At 45.0% G+C, this 20,319-nt stretch overlaps 1 protein-coding gene across 1 annotated transcript in view; it reads left to right on the forward strand.

Moving 5' to 3' along the window:
* GARS1 (glycyl-tRNA synthetase 1) overlaps positions 1 to 20,319 on the forward strand; it is a 35,489-nt gene that overhangs the window by 524 nt on the left and 14,646 nt on the right. Inside the window, exons 2-10 of the mRNA XM_073334734.1 lie at positions 4,031 to 4,132; positions 8,383 to 8,485; positions 10,449 to 10,590; positions 11,817 to 11,905; positions 13,449 to 13,525; positions 15,148 to 15,293; positions 16,165 to 16,314; positions 17,923 to 18,085; positions 20,019 to 20,183. Coding sequence (XP_073190835.1) covers positions 4,031 to 4,132; positions 8,383 to 8,485; positions 10,449 to 10,590; positions 11,817 to 11,905; positions 13,449 to 13,525; positions 15,148 to 15,293; positions 16,165 to 16,314; positions 17,923 to 18,085; positions 20,019 to 20,183 — 1,137 coding nt within the window. The remainder of the gene's footprint in view (positions 1 to 4,030; positions 4,133 to 8,382; positions 8,486 to 10,448; positions 10,591 to 11,816; positions 11,906 to 13,448; positions 13,526 to 15,147; positions 15,294 to 16,164; positions 16,315 to 17,922; positions 18,086 to 20,018; positions 20,184 to 20,319) is intronic.

Genomic DNA, 20,319 nt, shown 5'->3' on the forward strand with positions numbered 1-20,319 from the left:
ACGGAGCTGGGCTCTATCGCATCCCCTATGGGTCTGGGTCCGTGTGGGGGGGGACGGAGCTGGGCTCTATCGCATCCCCTATGGGTCTGGGTCCGTGTGGGGGGGGGACGGAGCTGGGCTCTATCGCATCCCCTATGGGACTGGGTCCGTGTGGGGGGGGGACGGAGCTGGGCTCTATCGCATCCCCTATGGGACTGGGTCCGTGTGGGGGGGGGACGGAGCTGGGCTCTATCGCATCCCCTATGGGACTGGGTCCGTGTGGGGGGGGACGGAGCTGGGCTCTATCGCATCCCCTATGGGACTGGGTCCGTGTGGGGGGGTGTCCCCCCCACGGAGCTGGGCTCTATCGCATCCCCTATGGGACTGGGTCCGTGTGGGGGGGTGTCCCCCCCACGGAGCTGGGCTCTATCGCATCCCCTATGGGACTGGGTCCGTGTGGGGGGGGTGTCCCCCGCACGGAGCTGGGCTCTATCGCATCCCCTATGGGACTGGGTCCGTGTGGGGGGGGGGCGGAGCTGGGCTCTATCGCATCCCCTATGGGACTGGGTCCGTGTGTGGGGGGTGTCCCCCCCACGGAGCTGGGCTCTATCGCATCCCCTATGGGACTGGGTCCGTGGGGGGAGGGGGGACGGAGCTGGGCTCTATCGCATCCCCTATGGGACTGGGTCCGTGTGTGTGTGTGGGGGGGTGTCCCCCCCACGGAGCTGGGCTCTATCGCATCCCCTGTGGGACTGGGTCCGTGTGGGGGGGGGTGTCTCCCCTGTAGAGCTGGGCCCTATAGCTTTCCCTCTGCCCTATAGAACCGGGTCCGTGTGGGGTGTGTGTGTCCTTGGGCTCTAAAGCATCCCCTCTGCAATGAGGCCCTTATGGGGGGTGTCTCCTTGGGCTCTAAAGCTTCCCCTTTACCTATGAAACTGGGTCTTTATGAGGTGACTCCCCTATAGAGTTGGTCTCTATAGTTCTCTCTGCCCTATGGAACTGTGTCCATATGAGCTAGGTATATACGGTGTCTTTTCCCCCATAGGGCGGCATGGTGTCTCTCCCTGTATAGAGTTGGTCTATACAGGCTCACTTCCCCCTGTTCTATGGGTTGTCTCCCCTTCCATTCCATTGAGCTGGGTCTCTGTGGCGTTTCCCCCCTCCCAATTTAGAGAGCTAGATCTGTATAGGGTCTTTGTTGTATATATGTGTGTGTCCCCAATGTAACGGTGGGGCTTCATGGTTCCCTTTTAAATAAGAATACCTTGCTCTGTTTCTTCTCCGTATTATAGCTGGGCATATAGGTGCATATATCTCCTGTTATAAAGCTGGAACTGTATGATTGTGCCCTTCTATCCCTGTCCTAGCTGATTGATGTCTGTGTTTTCTCTGTCATCTAGAGGGATCTGTGTATTCCCCTTCTCCTTACGTAGCTTGATCTATATCTGTGCACCCTTCTCATCTCTATCTATTTCTGCGTATACCTCTTACGGCTTGTGGCTTCTCCACACCTTCTCATAGCTAGATCTAGATCTCTATGTGTATGGGTCGCCCTTCATGCCGTCTTAGCGTAGCTAGTTCCACATGTGCGTGTACTGCCTGTATGTTGCTGGATCTATGTGTGTGTTTGCCCCTTACATATTTCCGTTATGTAAGTGGATCTGTGGCTTTGTTTTTTTTACTTACAGAACTACTTCAGTGAGTTTTTGTTTGAGTCATTGTACAGCAAACCGAATGCCTTGGTGGGGAATCTCCGAGTAATTACAATTATAATAGCTAAACCCAGCTGACTCACTTTTTTTCCATGCCAGCAATTTGGGAGTTGCCACCTGCCTTTAAAACAGAGATATATGGATGTCCCTTTCCCCATGCTCTTGGGACTGGGACAGAAATGTGGGGTGTAAGAGAGAGGTTTGGGGTGGGGGTGAGTGATGCAGGTGCAGCCTTCCACGGTGTGACATGCATGGTAATTATAAAAGGAGGGTGTTTAATGTGTCTTTGCACTAGAAATAGAATAAGGAAGATAGAGGCTCTTGTCCAATCCAAACGGAGGGTAGATGCAATTTAATTAAACCTGAGGGAGCCTTGACCTAGAGAGAGAGTGTCCCCATGTGACCAAGCCGGTGTTTCTTCCTGCAGCAGTGCCTGATGCAATAAGCTTTTGTGATCCAGGGGTGGATCCCTCTCTGCTTCGTTGTTGTTTGGGACAAAGCTGCAGCAAAATCTGCCACATCAAATAGTGCTGTGTGCTCCTCCTCCTCTGGGCTGGGCTCATGTCTTTAATTAAATTGTGTCCAGTCAGCAAGCATAATTGTTTTCTTCATTTTTTTCCTGCCTTGTGTGTCCAAGTCTTTTTCCTTGTCATACAGAACAAAGAGCCACTGCATGCCACTTTTTTGGTGCTGAATGCAAAGCAGTGTGATGAACTATTCTGAGCCTGAAGTAGTTCCCTGGACCCTTTGTCTTGACTTTCTTTCCTTGCAGACCCCCTAACTCAACAAAGCGGGGTTTGGTTTACTACTTTTTTTTTTCTCGTTCAGATCCCTCCCTCTGCCACGTTAGCCTGGAATTGCCGTTCAACCCAGCAGCCCTGGAGTGAAATTTTCACATTTTGATTACACTGGTTAACAGGAAGGAAGCAGACAAGTGCAGTTGCCAACTTTCTTTATCCACTGTGTTACAGTAGCGGACATGTAAAGTTTATTAGCCCAGCTTGTCACATTTTTTGTTCCCTCTTTATTTAATTCGCTTACTGTCAGTTCTCTCCCATTATAAAGTCAGCCCCCTCTTTCCCCAACCTGAAACATGAAATCCTAGCTGCAGCCTGTGTTTCCTGTCTCATTGCCTGTGTGCAGTGATTTCACTAGGGCTGAGCATCATGCAGGAGAAACAGATTGTAAACAAAGCTAACAGTGTAGAAAAAATAAAAATTGGGTTCACATATTTTTTAAATTAAAGAAGAGTAGGTACAGGAAAGATGCTAAACTGGGAGCACTAAACTAGGGAAGTTATTGATTTTTGAATGTACTTCACATCTGTAGCTGTCTCTTTTCTCTTGTTCCTTGCCTCCCAACATTTCTCCCTTAGTAATTCAAGATAAACAGGTTTTTTTTGGCTAGATAATTCCCTTTTGAGGGACGGAGGGAAAGACTGTTCATTTACTTAAAGTCAACGCAGGCAAGAAGCAGAATTAAGTTATCTACAGCCACTACTTACAATTTATATTGATGCAGCTGTGTTGGTCAGGGGTGTGAAAAAATCACACCCCTGATCCACGTAGCTATGCCAACAAAACTCCCTGCGTAGATGCAGCTATTGGCAACAGAAGAGTGCTTCTGTCAACATAGCAAATGTTGTTCAGGGAGAAGGTGGTCCTACACTGGCAGAAAAACTCCCTTTTGTTGGTGTCAGCAGCGTCTGCGCTAGGGGCCTATGCTAAATACGCTCTGAAGTGTTGACATAGTCCAAAAAAGTTTATAGAACCATATTATAGAGTATGTAGGGGTTAATAATTCCACATGATTGTTTGCCTGTCACATTTCATGGGTCCTGGGGGAGGGGAATCCTTACCATGTGGGATAGGGAAGCCTTTCTATAACTCTTCCAAGATGATGGTAATTAGTCTGGTTCCAAGGCCTTACTGTGTTTTGCTCTCTCATAAAGTTGTGTTCATTTCCTACACTGCTTTGATAGCCTGCTGTTCTGAAAAAAAGCATGGATCTCTTTTCCATGAACATCAGAGAAACTCTAATAACCATAATAGTGCTTGTGCCTGTTCAAATGGACTTTTTTTTTAAGGGGGTGTATTCACACACTGAGATGAAAAAATAACTGCAAGTGGGTGGGAAACAGTTCTGAGATTCTTTACTGCTGTCAAACTCGGCTGATGCTCACTTTCCAGTTTCAAAGTGTTCCCCCACTTCCAGTACCATGGCCAGTTTCCATGTGGTTACAGAAACTCTCGGGCAGCCTTACGAGCAAGCGGAATGTCCCTCACACCTGCCTTTCAGAATGGAATTCACATCTTAGATTCTCTTGCGTTCTTCCTCAGGGAGAACTGGTAAGAAAACTGAAAGAAGAGAAGGCTCCCCAGGTGGATGTAGACAGAGCTGTAGCAGAGCTCAAGGCTCGGAAGAGGATCCTAGAAGCCAAGGTGAGTCTGAGAATTAGATCTGTGATCTAGAGGGTTTTGCATGAGCATACTTGAATTCCTACAGTCAAGTGGTGGTGTTTTTTAAATGCATACATTTAAAAGAGGAGGTGGAGTTCGGTGAAAGCTTGTCTATCTCACCAACAGAAGTTTGTCAATAAAAGGTATTCCCTCACCCACTTTTCTCTACATTTATGCTAGACTGGCTTGACCAGTAGATGCTATGTTCCAATCTACTTTTTTAACATAGGATTCATGTTATTTTATCAGCATGGGACCATGTCATCTCTTACCTTTAATTATAAAATGGTCAGTTCAGTGGCATAGATGGCAAAGGTAGTGATTGAGACAGCTTGATAACTTTCCTTACTTTAGTTCCTTCTGTGCAGCTGATTATTCCTCCACTGATTATGGTCGTTGGCTAGTTGTGCTATTTCTTTCCAGGTGATGCCAGCGCATTTAATATCCTCTGTTGCTGTCTTTGGACAGTTCTTCCTTGGCCTTCCTCGCTTTCTCTTTTCTTCCTTGCTGTTTGTGGCACAGAGATTCAAGAGCCATTCACCGTTGTCAGTTTGGATGCCTTCCACTGCTGTGCCCATGGCTCCTTCCCAGCCAGTAGAGTTGTTTTGTAACTTGCAGTCAACTTAAAAATCACATGTTATAAACAAATATCTTGCTTCTACATTGCTGATAACAGCTTATATTATCAGAAATGAAAGAATTTTTAAAATCCACTGTGCATGTCACTATTCTTTCTTTGTTTACTTTTTGTATTTCTGTCAGCTAGGAAAATGAAACCCCTGTAAAGTCACTTTATGTCTGTTTCACTTTTAGATTCTTTACACAATATTTGAGTTACAAACCTGGCAGGGGAGATTTTTGTTTAAAAATAATTCTGTTCACTGTAGCTTAAAACATTTTTTTTTAAAAATATTTCCAGTGACCATATTTTTTTTCCCCAAATTGAAGGCCAAATTTGAAGTTGTCAGTTTTTAAAATACAGTTCTGTTCTGAAAAGGGACTCTAAAATGACATTGTGGGGTTCCAGGTTTATTGTCTTGATTTCCAGATCAAATTTGCTCAATATATGAGTTAAAATACATTTTCCCCACACACCCCTAGCCAACTCTGCAAACTCACCTTGAGATCTAAGAGCAGGTTCTGGGTACTTTCTGGCTTGTATCTTACCAGATTAAAAAAAAAAATGGGGAAATTCTGTTGTTAGATACATTTGTGTAACCTTATTGTCTTCAGTGGTGGTGTACATAAACGGAGAGCGGAGGCTGCTCCTGTGCTTGGAACTCAGCTAATAATTACAGCACCGGAATCAAATCTCACTCTGGCCAGCTTTGAAGAACTAATTAAATTATTTAGAAGTTATTGTCTCTTAAGTCAGCAGCTATGACTGGAGATGCACACGGAGGCAATCTGTGTAAGACTGAGTCACTTTTCAGAGTGGAACCCTGCTTTAAAACGCACGATTTGCTCATAGCTAGTCTCGATTACAGTGACTAATTTTTTAAATCTGTTCTCTGGTTATGTCTTGTAATCCTGGCAAACTTCATTTAGAGAGGCAGTGAGTCAGGTTGGGAGTCTTGGCACCCCTTTCAGCCACTCCTTTTCCATGGGAAAGGCATGTGTAGGAGGATCTGGTGCAGTGGCCTGTTTGTCAGTTACACAGTTTGTGTGGGCTGTATTCATATTTGTTCTAGAATGACCTTGCAACACCAGCAAGCGTCCTCTTCAGCACAAGTGTTGATTATTGTCATTCCTGTTTGGCAAGGGTTCCAGCAGTGTGTGTTCATCAGTTGCAACTTGAGTGGAACGCAGCAGTGTGGATGCCTGCTGATTTGAGCAACTAGACAATATCATGCTGGCCCTGTGACTTCCACATTGGCTGCATATAAAAGAGAGGTGTTACTCTAAGTGGGCACTGTTGGCTTCCAAACCCTTAATTGTGTAGGGCACATCTGTGTTCGAGAGCTCCTCTGAGAGGATATAGGCCGGGCTCAGATACCACCTTGGAACCTGTTTCCATTTTCTCAAGTCAGTAGATGACTGAGCCCTTATGCAGGGCCCAAAGATGTAGACATTCCCCTTGCAGCTATCACATGTTCCCCTCTCCACTTCTTAAAAACAGAGTGAAGCCCAATAGTTAGAAGAGTCTCCACTCCTTCCTCGTAGTAACTGCAACACAGCCATCTTAGCGTTGCATCTCTAACAGTGATCCAGTGTGTATTGGTGGTAGGGCCTGGAATTGCCTATATTCTCCTATCGTTTTGGGTCCCTCCTCAAGTACTGACCATTTTTTGCCATTCGATGTCAGGCCACGCCTCTATCATTTCCCTCTTCCCCCGTCTCTTTGTCAGAAACTCATTCTTCCCGCTGAGAAGTCCTGGCAGATTTGAGATGTCTGTAGTCCTTACAGAATGTACTTATCTGCTTCCTCAGTGCGTACTTTAAAGCTAGTGTTTTGGCACTGTCAGCTCTCTTTGTTAAAATTGATATCAGTTTGGTTTTTTTAATCAGCTTAGATTATCAGATTTAGTAAATCCAGTTTACTTATTGGTAGGGGCCTACCAAATTTATGGTTCATTTTGGGCAATTTCATCGTCATAGGATTTTAAAAATCCTAAATTGCTTGATTTCATATATTAAAATCTGAAATTTCACGGAGTTGTAACTGTAGGGGTCCTGGCCCCAAAGGGGGTGGGTTGCAAGGTTATTGTAGGGGGATCGCGGTATTGCCACGCTTCTGCTCTGTGGCTGGCGGCGGCTCTGCCTTCCGGAACTGGGTGGCCAGAAAGCAGCGGCTGCTAACCCGAAGCCCAGTTCTGAAGGCAGCGCCGCCGCCAGCAGCAGCGCAGAAGTAAGGATGGCAGGGTCTGGTGTTGCCACCCTTACTTCTGTGCTGCTGCCTTCAGAGTTGGGCTCTCGGCCAGCAGCCGCCACTCTCTGGCCACCCAGCTCTGAAGGCAGCGCAGAAGTAAGGGTGGCAATATCACAACCCCCTACAATAACCTTGCAACTCTCCCTTTTGGGTCGGGACCCCCAGTTTGAGAAACGCTGGTCTTTGTAAAATCTGTATAGTATAGGGTAAAGTTGCACAGAAGACCAGATGTCATGGTCCGTGATGCACTTTCCATGGCTGTGAATTTGGTAGAGCCCTATTGGCTTGAAGTTAATAGGAGCTGCAGATGCTTTAGCATTCCTGAAAATCAGGCCTCTTTTGTTTATATGCTTAAATGTGGCTTTAGGTACCTAACTGCAAGCACCCAAGTTTGAAAATGTTGGCCATACCTCTTTAAGTTAGTGATCTAAGCCAAAGAACATTCAGAGTAAAAGGTTTTAGTTTAACCTTGCCGGAGTACCTTTGTCCACTTTATTTAGTTGTTTTAGAAACAAAAAATTCCGTAAATCATTTGTCGGAATAGATTCAGTTGCTAAAATGTCTTCTGGGGGGGGGAGGGGGGGAACCCATTGTTAATAATGAATGGGGTGGGTGCTCAGATGTCACAGCGAATGGGCTTGGTGTAAGAATCTGTATTAAGTGGGAAGACTGAAATTCCTATACACTTGTTCAATGAAAAGTGGGTGTCCTCTCTGCATATCTTTTGTCATAATGTGTGTTGATGATAGGTATTAAAACTTAATGGGGCAAGTGACATCTAAGGCATATGTTCCAAGTCTAAACTGTTGGTTTTTATTACCAGCATCGTTTTACAGTAATCATATGGAATACATGCAATTGTATTTGCTCTGTCTGATATTTGAATTCAGATAACAAGAGGATGGTATAAAACATATTCCTAGTCTTCAGTCAAATGCTACCATTAGACATCCGATACCTACAGCTTATATTATGTTATACCAAAACCCCAAGTGTCTCAGAGGAAATGTGCTTTAGAAGTAGTCATTGCCCACTGTACAGATGGCTAGGAAATTTCTCCTCAACATGTCACAACATGGATGCTCTTCATAATCCTGGTAGCATCCAGAACCTCCCAATACTTGTGCAAATGTTTAAGCTCACAGAGCTCACTTTTCAAACTTGGTGGCTAAAGCTGGCATTTGGACATTCACGTTAGCAGTTAGGCACATATCTTCCAGTTTGAACATCCCGATCTGGGAGGTGCCTGTGAAGGCTACTTTCGAGCAAAGGTCATTTTGTCCCATAATGGTGATTGAGGAAGGATTCATTTTACTGCCAGTAACTGGAACCGTTATTTATTTTCTCTCTGCCTGTTTTACAGGAGCTGGCTTTGCAGCCCAAGGATGACATTGTGGACAGAACTAAAATGGAGGACACTTTGAAGCGGAGGTTTTTCTATGATCAAGCTTTTGCTATTTATGGAGGTACACGCTTAAACCAATTTAAATTCTAATCCCTTTAGGGTAGAGTGTCTCTCTACATGATTGTGAAGTGCCATGTTCACCTGACATGCTACATTGTTGATGATGATAATTAGGGCTCCATGTCTGTCATAGAGGTCACGGAAGTCATGGGTTCCCTGACTTTCCGCAGCTTACGTGACTTCTGCAGTGGCCGGTGTGGCTGATCCCAGGCCTGCCCAAGCAGCTGCTCAAGGGCCAGCCACACCAGCCATTGCTGGAGCAGCTCTGCAGCCAGCCTGAGCGGCGGTCCTTTAGGCGGCCAGAGCAGCCGCTGGTGTGGCAGTCCCTGGCAGCTGGATTCTGTGACTGGCCCCAGTAGCAGCCTCCTGACACCCCCCTCTGCAGCGGGAATTTTTGTTTCTTGCCAGTGACCTGTCCGTGACTTTTACTAAAAATACCTGTGACTAAATCGTAGCCTTAATAATAATACTATGAAACATCAGTGGGTTTTTGGAAAGTTGGCTTTACCCAGTCTAGAAACTTCTTGAAAGTCACCTTTTTTTCTTTCAAGTATGTGTGGGCGTGAATTCCATCTTGTGCTTTTGGACTGTAAGTAGGAAGATCAGAGAGAATATAAGCTGTCCAGGGAACTAATGGAAATAGGGTGGCTGGGGATTTTTTTAAAAGCCAAGTGACTACCTTCTTTCCTAATATCCGTACGTCTTTCTCTGAACTTTTCTGGCCAAGTTAATGTTAACATCACTCAAATACCAGATTCTGCCACTGCCATCGATCCTGTTACTGCGGTGAAACTCTTTTCAAGAGTGGTGGCAGGTGGCTAAATGTGGCTAAATGTGGCAGTCCAACCTTTTCAGATAATCAGATGTGAGTATCCATTAGAGCAGTGGTTCTCAACTAGGGGTATGCGTAGAGTATGCAGAAGGGGTACATCAGCTCCTCTTGATATTTGCCTAGTTTTACAGCAAGCTATATAAAAAGCATTAGCCAAGTCAGTACAAACTAAAATTTCATACAGACAATGACTTGTTTATGCTGCTCTATATACTATACACTGAAATGTAAGTACAATATTGATATTCCAATTGATTTTATTTTTAATTATATGGTAAAAATGAGAAAGTCAGCAATTTTCTGGTGGTAGTGTGCTGTGACACTTTTGTAGTTTTATGTCTGATTTTGTAAGCAAGTAGGTTTTTAATGTGGTGAAACTTGGGGTACTCAAGACAAATCAGACTCCTGAAAGGGGTACAGTAGTTTGGAAAGGTTGAGAGCCACTGCATTAGAGTAGCACTGTCTGTCAGGCTGCATGTGTTTCCTGTGTGACCTCAGATTCCAGAGTAAATTTTCAGTGTGGCGTTTACTGGACAACAGTCTGGGCCTTTCTGCTCTTTTCTTTCATTGGAACATATTTGCTACTCTCCTTTCATCGTTAAGTATAAGCTGGTGGGTGTCTGAAGGATGCATTCTGTTACAGTACAGCTTCCCCGCAGAGTATACAAGCGTCCATCTTCTCTCTGTATTCAGCTCCCGCCTTCAAATACGCTTCTTCCACACACTCCCCAGGAATAATCCACTGGAGGGGGAAGTGTGGTTTGTTTGTTTTATATAACGTGTATCTGAATCTGGTTGAGTTTTGGCCACAGGCTGATCACCCAGTGCATTGTGAGACTGAACTGTATTAACTTTCTCACCTAGGGCCCAATTCTCGTAGGTGCTGAGCCCTTCCAGTACTTCTCAGGATCGATCCTTCCCATTGTAAACTTTCGAAGGCAGAGCCTGTTTCACTCTAGTTCCTACGAAGCAGCTCGTACTCAGAGGGTGCTCAATAAATAACCCTGGACTGACACCTAAAAGTTGAAACATTGTAGTTGGTGGGCTTTTGGGGTTTAGTTTTTTGGTTTTTTTTTAATCAAAACAAACTGCTGTGTAAGATTGTGTGACCCATATGTTACTTCTCTTGTAGGTGTTAGTGGCCTGTATGACTTCGGGCCTGTTGGATGTGCTTTGAAGAACAACATTATCCAAGCTTGGAGGCAACACTTTATACAGGAGGATCAGATTCTAGAGATAGACTGCACCATGCTCACCCCGGAGCCAGTTCTGAAGTAAATATGGGTCCTTCTCTCTTGCAGTGTGTGTTCATTTCTGGTAGTGCTAGATTTCTTCCCAAGCCCATGTAAAAATAACCGGAGGAATACGAGACTAGGTCACCCAGTTTGCTACCCTGTTACCCTGTAGCAATGCAGAATATCTAGGTGGCTGCACTTAGCTAGGTAGTTCATGGAAGCTGCTGTTCAAGTAGATATCTACCGAAGGTTTGTATATGGGCCCCATTCTCATAATGGCTGAGAGCCCCGCAATCTGTAATGGATTTATCCTCATAACCCTCCTATGAGTTAGGGTAATGCTCTTATCCACATTTTACAGATGGAGGAACTGAAGAACAGAAACTAAGGGTCTCACAGGAAGTCTGGCAGAGCAGGGACTTGAACTCAGATCTTCCAAATTCTAGATTAGTGCCCTAACCACTGGACATTGCTTCCTCTCCACGTGGAAGCATGGCAGAAACCACTACTATCCATTCATGGTACAAATGTAGTACTAATGAATGGTACCAGCCGTGGAGACTGAAGTCCTTTGTTTATCCACAGCACAGGTAGAGCACAGAAAGCAGCAAAGCAATAGGCCTCATACAGCTCCCGAAGTGTGTCTCAACCCTGCCCAGGAGGCAACACCTCGAAGGGTGAGAGTGTAATTCAGTCTCCATACCTCTCCCATCCCTAGCACCTCTGCGAAAACTGCCAGACAGGATGCTCAGTATGTTCATGGCTGTATGGTGTGGTGTAGATGCTTTCTGGGAATTGGGCTGAGACCATGGAGATGGCTCACTGAATCGGCACTGGATAGTAAAGACTTTCACCTCGTAACAGCTTGGGTCACACTCAAACCAATGACGGAAGAGTGAGTGTTCACATGCCACTGCCAGACACCTGACCCATCGAGTTCCCCTACAAATGCATCCTTATCTTGCTCCAGTAATTATGCAGTAAACGAAAGAGAATGTGGTGCTATTTTACTGGCCCAACGTATTAACCTAAAATGGATTCAGGGGGTATCCAGGCTTTCTCAAGGATCCTTATGGCCACAGACAATTTCTAAATGAGGAAACTACTAAATACGGGTCCATAAACTGAAGCAAGAATGAGCCTGCACTTTGGTTGCATGGTTTAGAGGAGATTTCTTCAATGTCGGTCTTCACTGTGGGCTCACATACTACTCTGGTGCTGTCAAGTGACACTATGTGTTTCTAAAGTAGTGTCTTCCGTTCCAGGACCTCTGGCCATGTAGAAAAATTTGCTGACTTCATGGTGAAAGATGTGAAAAATGGGGAGTGTTTTCGTGCTGATCATCTCTTAAAAGGTACATTCTGAGGCCAGGACTGCCTGAGAGATTTCTTGTGTGTGCTTTATGCTCCGTAGGGGAATGCCCTGCTTATTGAGGATAGACGAGATGACCTAGTAAGTATCTTGCATATTAATGTCTATGGTTCACTAAGGGAGACAGTCACCCCAGTGTTGGTGACCCTTGCAAGACCTCCACCCCATTTAAATATTGTCTTAAGGTCTAAAGTGATGCATGGGACCTCTGCTGTGGAATGACTTTCACTTAATAGAAATACCATACAACGAAGATCTCATTTTTATTTTCTAATAATTCATAGATTAAGCCACAAGGGATTGTTGGATTATCTAGTCTGGCTTCCTGCATAACAAGCCTGACCTTCCATCTAACAAATCTAAACAAAGCATATAAAGGCTATGCTTTGGTCTTATTTTTCTTATTGTTCTGATGAGTGAAACTTGCTTTTTGATCGAATCTCAGGTTAAATTTACTAGAGAGATGGTTGCAGGACAAAGCTGCTGGACTGCATTTGTTTCGTGGAAGAGGCATTTCAAGGGTTCTGTTGAGCCTGATATGCTTAGAATCTAGCCTACGTAGCGGGTTTTAAACATGCACCCTGGGCATTTTCTCAGGTTGAAAAATCAGTGTGATTCTTTACATTGATTTGTATTACCCAAACCATGGAATCCTAGACATTGGAGATGGAACAGAGCTGCGTCTTGTCCATCCCCTGGTCAAGTGAAGGATAGGTGCAGTCTAGCTTTAAATGGCTCATGCCATAGGGGCTTCCATCATTCCCCTGGTGATATTGTTCTGCATCTAATAGATACTAGCACTAAGAAATGGTCTCAGAATATTCAACTTAATATTTTCTTTGCCTTTATGTAACATGCTAACCAAGAGTGTGTATGTCCCCTCTATGACTGATTCACAGAGGAAAGCCACCTGTGTTACTATCTGCTAGTGGACCAAATCATTTTGCTCAAGTGGTAGAGATCTGTACTTTGGATCTAGAGGTCCTGGGTTCGCTCCCCACTGATAACTTGCCCTGTGGAGGGTCGCTACACTTAATAAGAAAAAAAAAAAAAGGGCTGTACAAGCCAATAGCAGTGAATTCGTATGTATGTGCATGAACACACGAGAGAAGGAAAAGCCTTTCTGAAACGGGAACAGATTTCACTCTCGCGCCTCCCGTCCCTTACCCAGAGCCCCTTTAAAATAAGGGGTGGGGGAGGAAAGAGTGACACAGGAACTGTTTGCTAAATATACACAACATGCCCTATCCTGTCCCCTCTCAACAGAAAACTAGAGAATGTCAGAAATGACAAATTGGAAACACTGGGCCACATCCTCAGCTGGTGTAAATCAGAATAACCCACTGACTTCAGTGGAGCTACGGTGATTCACATGAGCTGAGAATCTGGCCCATTGTATTTTGTCCAGTGGGATGTACATGCATTCTCATGCTTTATAATCCTCTTGATTCATTTAGTTTTAGGATTAGAGTGGTTCAGTGATATTGCTCAAATGTGAACTGATTCCCTACTTCCAATGCTTATAGCTCACTTGCAGAAGCTGATGTCTGACAAGAAATGTACAGCTGAGAAAAAGACTGAAATGGAAAACGTTTTAACGCAGGTCAGTGCTTGAACAGGACAATGAAAACTTGATAGATGACGTGGCAGAGATGAGGTGTGGTACAAACATCCAAGAGTGGCATCCTTTCCCATTTCCCTAAGAGAAGAAGCACATGCCGCTTCCCACATCTGTTGTTAACTTTGCAATGGGCACCGTTTTTTCAAGCAGACATGAGGGCTGTAGCATTAGACGTAAATGTCCAAATCAAGCACATCCCCCTATATGCACATCGGTCTCTTAAATATACTTATTAAGGTGCTGCTTTCCTGAAAGGAAATGTTCTATTGGAAAACCGCTCAGAGGGCCCTGTCTGTACCAAAGTCGCTATAGCGTCACTTTGTAACCGAGGGCAGGATTTGTGGACCTTGCTCAGATGTCTGTACCCAAGGTGCTCATTACCTCATCGGGCTCACTGTGCCTCTATGTACAGGAGGTTTTTTGGTTAAGCAGATCCACCACCTATTGCTCTTCAGAGAGAGACTGGTCTCATGCATGCTTCTGCAGCCAGATGGTTGCAGATCTGTTTAGAGAACATTCTCTGTGACCAGCCTAGTGAGGAGGATTGCACCCCTGTTGAGCCCCCTGCCCCCCACTCATACACAAGGCTCAGCTATTTGGGCCAGATGCGAGGGACAAGAATTATATCTGTAAGGTTTAGTGGTAGCTTTTTAAATAGTTTTTGTACTGGATCAAAACCTGCAGTGATGTCTCTAAACACTTGGGAATTGTTTCTCTATAAGAATCCCAGTGTGCAGTTGCTCTTGTTTACAATTAGAATGGTTAGTGCTGCAGGCTAACATTCCTGGGCTGCAGTGTGTAAAGATTTGTCTTCATTTAGTTTGTTTGTTTGTTTTTTAACGTTCGTTCCCATAGCTTTTAGAATAAGTGCTTTCACAGCCACACACTGTGGTGCAATACACAGTACTATATCTGGAGTCATAGAGTCCTGGTCAATAACTCTTCCACAGTACTGCACTGAACTTTGACCCTATTACATTTGTCTCTTTGTGCTGTCCCCTGCTGTAGCTGATAGAGCTAGTAGGCAGTCCCCTTGTGGAACCTCTTTGCTGCTGCAATCAGCTTCTCTGCTGCAGATCTGCTCTGCAGTGCTATAATGCAAGGTGTGATGCTTGGCATGTGTTGCGTCTGGTGCACCAGGTAATTACAGGGTTGTGGAAGGAGGCAAAACACGGCAGAAATTGTAGTTGACTTTCTTCTTCTCCCTCCCAGCAGTTCCTTTTTTCTGTCTCCCTCCTGCCCTGGCTGGTTTGATTGGAACTGTTCAGAAGTAGGTTCTGTGTAGGTCCTTGTGACTCCGCTGCCACTTCATACCCAACCTCCCTTGCAGAGCTTGTACTTCTAAAAAGAGTGCAGGCCTTGAAAGGCTCTGGGCTGCAGCTGATGTTAAGGTGGATCCATAGGTATGTCAAAACTTGTTCTTCCATCCCTGCTACAAACCGTAGCCCGCACCCCAAATAAAATACTGGGTTCCAGTCCTAAAACAATCTCTTCCAGGGTGTCCCTGACCTCATGTTTAATAATAGATGGGAAGGGGGCGACCCGTCACTGCTTCAACCTTGCCTTGTAATTTTAAAAGAACCATACTTGTGCTTTGTTGCTAGTTGGACAACTACAGTCAGCAAGAGCTCGCCGATCTCTTTGTGAATTACAACGTGAAGTCTCCAGTCACAGGGAACGACCTGTCCCCTCCTGTGTCTTTCAATCTGATGTTCAAGACCTCCATTGGGCCTGGAGGAAACATGCCGGGGTAGGTAGCAGCCTCCTGCTGCCTATTTTCTTTGGGCATGTGGCTAAGAGTGTCCGCAATTTTCCATTGCCCAGGATTGGAAATGAGGTCCATACGAAATGGAAAGCAAACCACATTTCATCTCAGGCAGCCTTCCCTCCACAAATCGCTCCTGCCCAGTCTTTCCCCCAGGCTGCTTTAGAGCTGTTATTGCAAAATAGATTCTTAAGGTGAGGAGGACCCTCACGGCTGTAGTAGCCCATGCAGTTCTTGGACTCCCACTCTGCTTGAGAGGCCATAGTGGCTGGTGGATGTAGGCTAAACTGTATGGCACGGGGCAGCAAGGCCCTGTGAATTGCAGCAGGGAGGGCTGCCACCTGTGCAAGGCCTGGACTCCTGTTCCCCATGCAACAGAACATTATTTGTTCCACAGGTGTCCATGACCTCTGTGACTAAGCAGGAAGGGACATGAAGCTAGTCTGTTGTAATGTTAGGTACGTAGCAAAGGTAGCTATCATTTGTGGTCCATGGCCGCCATCTAGGTTGATGCACTAAAGATTGAACGGGGGACCTCCAGAGCTAAAAGCATAGGCTGCTACAACTTGAGCTAAAGATCCAGGCTCTCTAGCTGAGGCTGTAACAGACTCATCCTCTGTGGACTGGCACAGAGCGGGACATGGAACACCCACTCACCAGGGGCCTATGTGAGCATTAGCACCGGAAGTCTTAAATGAGCTTAGACAAAGACGAGGTCATGGCTAATCTGTGTGGGTAATTTTGTGCCTGGAATTAGAGACCTGAGATAAAACAAGCCTTCCTCCTTTTTGCATCAAAACAATGTTTGTCTTGCTTCCCCGTCCAGTCACGCACCTATGTCTTGTTTTTTTTCCAGCTATCTGAGGCCAGAAACTGCACAGGGAATTTTCCTCAACTTCAAACGCCTTTTGGAATTTAACCAAGGCAAACTGCCTTTCGCTGCTGCCCAGATTGGAAATTCCTTCAGAAACGAGATCTCACCCCGTTCTGGCCTCATCCGAGTCAGGTACTGCAAACCGTCTCCCCCAGCAGAACATCTGGCAGGTGATCAGCTGCCTCTGGGAACATCAAAGCTCCCTCTGACCTAAGTGTCTCTTTCACTGATTTTCCGTCCACTCTGCTCTTTGGAAGAATGTCTTGTGCCTTGTAAAAGGCTATTAGTAGCTGCATAATAAACGCCTTAAAAAGTAATCAGAGTTTACTGGCCAAGAGTATCTTGGTTATGAGACTCTTGCTTCAGAAACATTGATAAGAATTTGTAGTAGGCATGAAAACTTGGCATTAAAACATGGTTAGACCTTGGAGTAGTTTTTTTTGTCTCAACCTTAGATCATATGACAAAGAACAAACGGGGACTTTATCTCTTAGATAAGGTGCTACGGGACATTAGTCAAGCAAGAGACCTTCAGATCTTCAAAGCCTTCTGTTTACAATAGGTGGCATCTGAAGTGGGTACAATATTCAATTTCCCTGCCCTAGAATGCACTAAGAGTACCTCCTAAAATGTTCATGGAGTTTCCACAGACTTCAGTGGGTGAGAGATTGTGCAGCTAAAGCTTTGAGGAATTTACCCTTAAGCTGATCACTTTGTGCGTGGCTAGTTTTTTAAAAAAAGAAAAAGAAACCTGCCCACCTGACAGAGCTCATAAAAGCTTGGTAGGGAAACCAAAAATGGACCCATTTCACTTTTTAATGATGGCCTTAGTATTGAAACTGTGTCTTTCTATGTAGATATCTTGTCTCCTGGTATGTTTGGCATTGCAGCTCTTGTTCGCAGACCCAGATTCTGATCTCTGATTGAAACTTCTTTAGCTTCTGATAGATGTCAGTGGAGTTACTCTGCAGTTACACACGGTGCATGTTGTAAAATTGATAACTGAGTAACATAATGACATTTTATGGCATTAGCAGGGGTGCAGTGGCATTACTGGCACTGAGGTTTTTTCAGCCCTCCTGTTCTCTTTGTTTCTGACTAGATCTCACAACATTATCAGGGTGAGGTCAGGTCGTAACTTGGGTGGGAGACCTCCAGAGGACACAGATGATTTAGGAAAGGATTTGAGTATTTCAGTAGGTGGTGTTCTTCCCTCTGAGTCAGTGATGTGATAACCAAGGTCTAAATCAGTCATTCTCAAACCTTTGTATTGGTGACCCCTTTCACACAGCAAGCCTGAGTGCCGACCCCCCTTACGAATTAAAAACTCTTTTTTTATATATATTTAACACTATTATAAATGCTGCAGTGAAGCTGATTTGGGGTGGAGGCTGACCACTCACAACCCCCCCATATAATAACCCTGTGAGCCCCTGAGGGGTCACAACCCCCAGTTTGAGAGCCCCTGGTCTAAAGGCTTCCAAGAGAATTTGTAGGTACCTTTTAATAGAAGCTAAAGGGGGGGAAACCTCCAACGTCTGAAGAAAAGTGGCATACTTTCTAATCTCAGTCTGTTCCCTTGGTACTGCACTTGTTGGTGTTTAAACTCCTGATTTGAGTTTTTAACAGGCTAGAGCACATTGAAAAGGCTGGTGGGAAAGGTTCTTTGTGGAAAGTGTGATGGTGGTTTATATGCAGAATAGGCATTAATGCTAGCATCTGGCTCTGTATTCTGCTTAGAGAATTCACCATGGCAGAAATTGAGCACTTTGTGGATCCCAGTGAGAAGTGTCACCCCAAGTTCCAGAGCGTGGCAGATCTCCACATCTTCCTGTACTCCTCCAAAGCCCAGGTCAGCGGGCAGTCCGCCCACATGATGCGTCTGGGAGATGCTGTTGAGCAGGTAATGTTACTTGAACAACCATTCACAACTTAATTCTATAGCATGCTTGCAGGGGTAAATTAATTCCAGACGTGTAAATCAGGAATACCTTCATGGAGTCCAGTGGAGTTACTCCACATGGGCACCTGTGAGATCAAAATCTGGCCTTCATCAGTACTCAAGGGACACAGTCAGGTAGCACTGTCACATAGGTTAGGCTTCTAGGTTAGTTTTTGGGAGAGGGAGCATGTTAGTGGTACAACACCTGCTAAAAGGCTGTGGGCAGCCTGAGAATCCAGACTCCCTTTTTGCATCACCTGGCACCAATACGCTGTGTGTTGGGTTTGAATCCCCAAAACCCTGATTCTTCATCCGAGTGAGTTAAAGAGAGAACACGACTGGTCACCTAAAAACAAACACTGACTGATATAATACAGAAACCCATTTAGATTGAAAATCCTTTAGGTTGGAGGCCATCTTTTTGTTCTGTCTGTGCAGGGATTAGCACAGTGGGGTCCTGGTCCATGACTAGGGATGATAGGCATTACCACAATGTAAATAACATGCACTGTTGTATAAAAGTATACTGTTACGTCTGTATGTTTTGGAGACTTTTTGGTGCAATTCCTTGTTGATACTAGATATTTGTAACAGAACATTGGTGACTGTGTTGTACTGATGGTATGAGATGACTGGTAGCGCAAGGGGAGGGGTTTGTCTTGCAAATTAATAAAAAAGAACAAAACAACCTCACACAAACTGTCAATACAATAATTAAAGATGATTCATCAATAACTCTGCTCAAATTCCCAGCAGCCAAAATGATCTCTCTGTGGAGGGGTGGGGCCAGAAGTGATGGGAGGGAGTAAGAATACTTTTGTAGACTCTTTCCCTATCCCTTCCTTTTCATCTTAGCCTCTACATATTTTGTTCTTTAGGGCCTGATCTGAACCCTTTGGACTCAATCCATTCTTTAATCTGGCCCAGAACCTTTCCTCCTCAGTCAGCTCCTCCAGACCCTCTAATCCTGTTAATCATTTTTCTTTGAACTCTCCCCATTATGGGGCCCGTGCATTGAGCCTGGTAGGCATGGGTTCCCAACTGCCTTACAGGCATTCCAAAACACCTCCGGAGGTCACTTTGTAGAAACCCATTTTAGAGGTGGAAAATCAAGCACAGAGAGGCCGAATGACTCGCCTAAGGTCCCACAGCAAAGCAAAGGCAGTACTGGGAGCAGAACCCAGGAGTCCTGATTCCCAGTTTCCCTGTCTTAATCGTTAAACCTTCCCTCCATAATCTACAGAGCTACACTTCAGTATTTGAAGGTGGCCTTTTCATAGATTCCAAAACCAGAAAGGATCATTGTGATCATCTGGTTATGACTTCCTGTGTAACACACACCGTAGAACTTCCCCAAAGAAAATCCGAGAGTGCCTCTTTCAGCAAAACATCCACTCTTGATTTAAAAATTGCCCGTGATGGAAACTCCATCATAACCCTTGGTAAATTGTTCCAATGGTTAATTACTCGCATTGTTAAAAATTCACACCTTTTTTCCCATCTGAATCTGTCTTGTTTCAACTTCCAGCTGTTGGCTTGTGTTAGACCTCTCTCTGCTAGACTGAAGAGCCCACTGTCAAATGTTGGTTTCTCTGGGTACGGTGCAAAGCCGTGATACGGTATTCTGCTACCTGGCAAGTTCAGTAGTTTCAGTCACAAATGATGCGCTCACAGCTCTTCTGTTGGGAGATTTTCCTGCACAGTACAGAGATTTTGCTGGACTGAGCTCATGATGCAGTGGGTTTCAGGACACATATTGTATCTCAATTTACCACGTGCAGCAGCAAGAAGCTGTCCCGCAAAAGTGAAGTAGTGTCCGCTGTCTCCAGTCTTTCTGAGGCGACAAAATGTTGTTGTGGAAAGTAACAAAGTGTGTGTTTCTCTCTCTCTCTAGGGTGTGATCAATAACTCTGTACTAGGTTACTTCATTGGCAGAATCTACCTCTACCTTACGAAGGTTGGTGTATCCCCGGATAAGCTGCGCTTCCGACAGCACATGGAGAACGAGATGGCTCATTATGCCTGTGACTGCTGGGATGCAGAGTCCAAAACATCCTATGTAAGTTGCTGGATTAAACCTACCAGCAGGGTCTTGAGTTGCATGTTGCACTTTCCCCATGCACTGATATGTTCCTAGTCTGGCACGCTACTAGTGAGATGGTCTCCCAACTCTGTCTATTAAAGTGAAGAAATTC

The sequence above is a fragment of the Lepidochelys kempii genome, chromosome 2, assembly GCF_965140265.1.
Source record: "Lepidochelys kempii isolate rLepKem1 chromosome 2, rLepKem1.hap2, whole genome shotgun sequence".
NCBI classification, from domain to species: Eukaryota; Metazoa; Chordata; order Testudines; family Cheloniidae; genus Lepidochelys; species Lepidochelys kempii.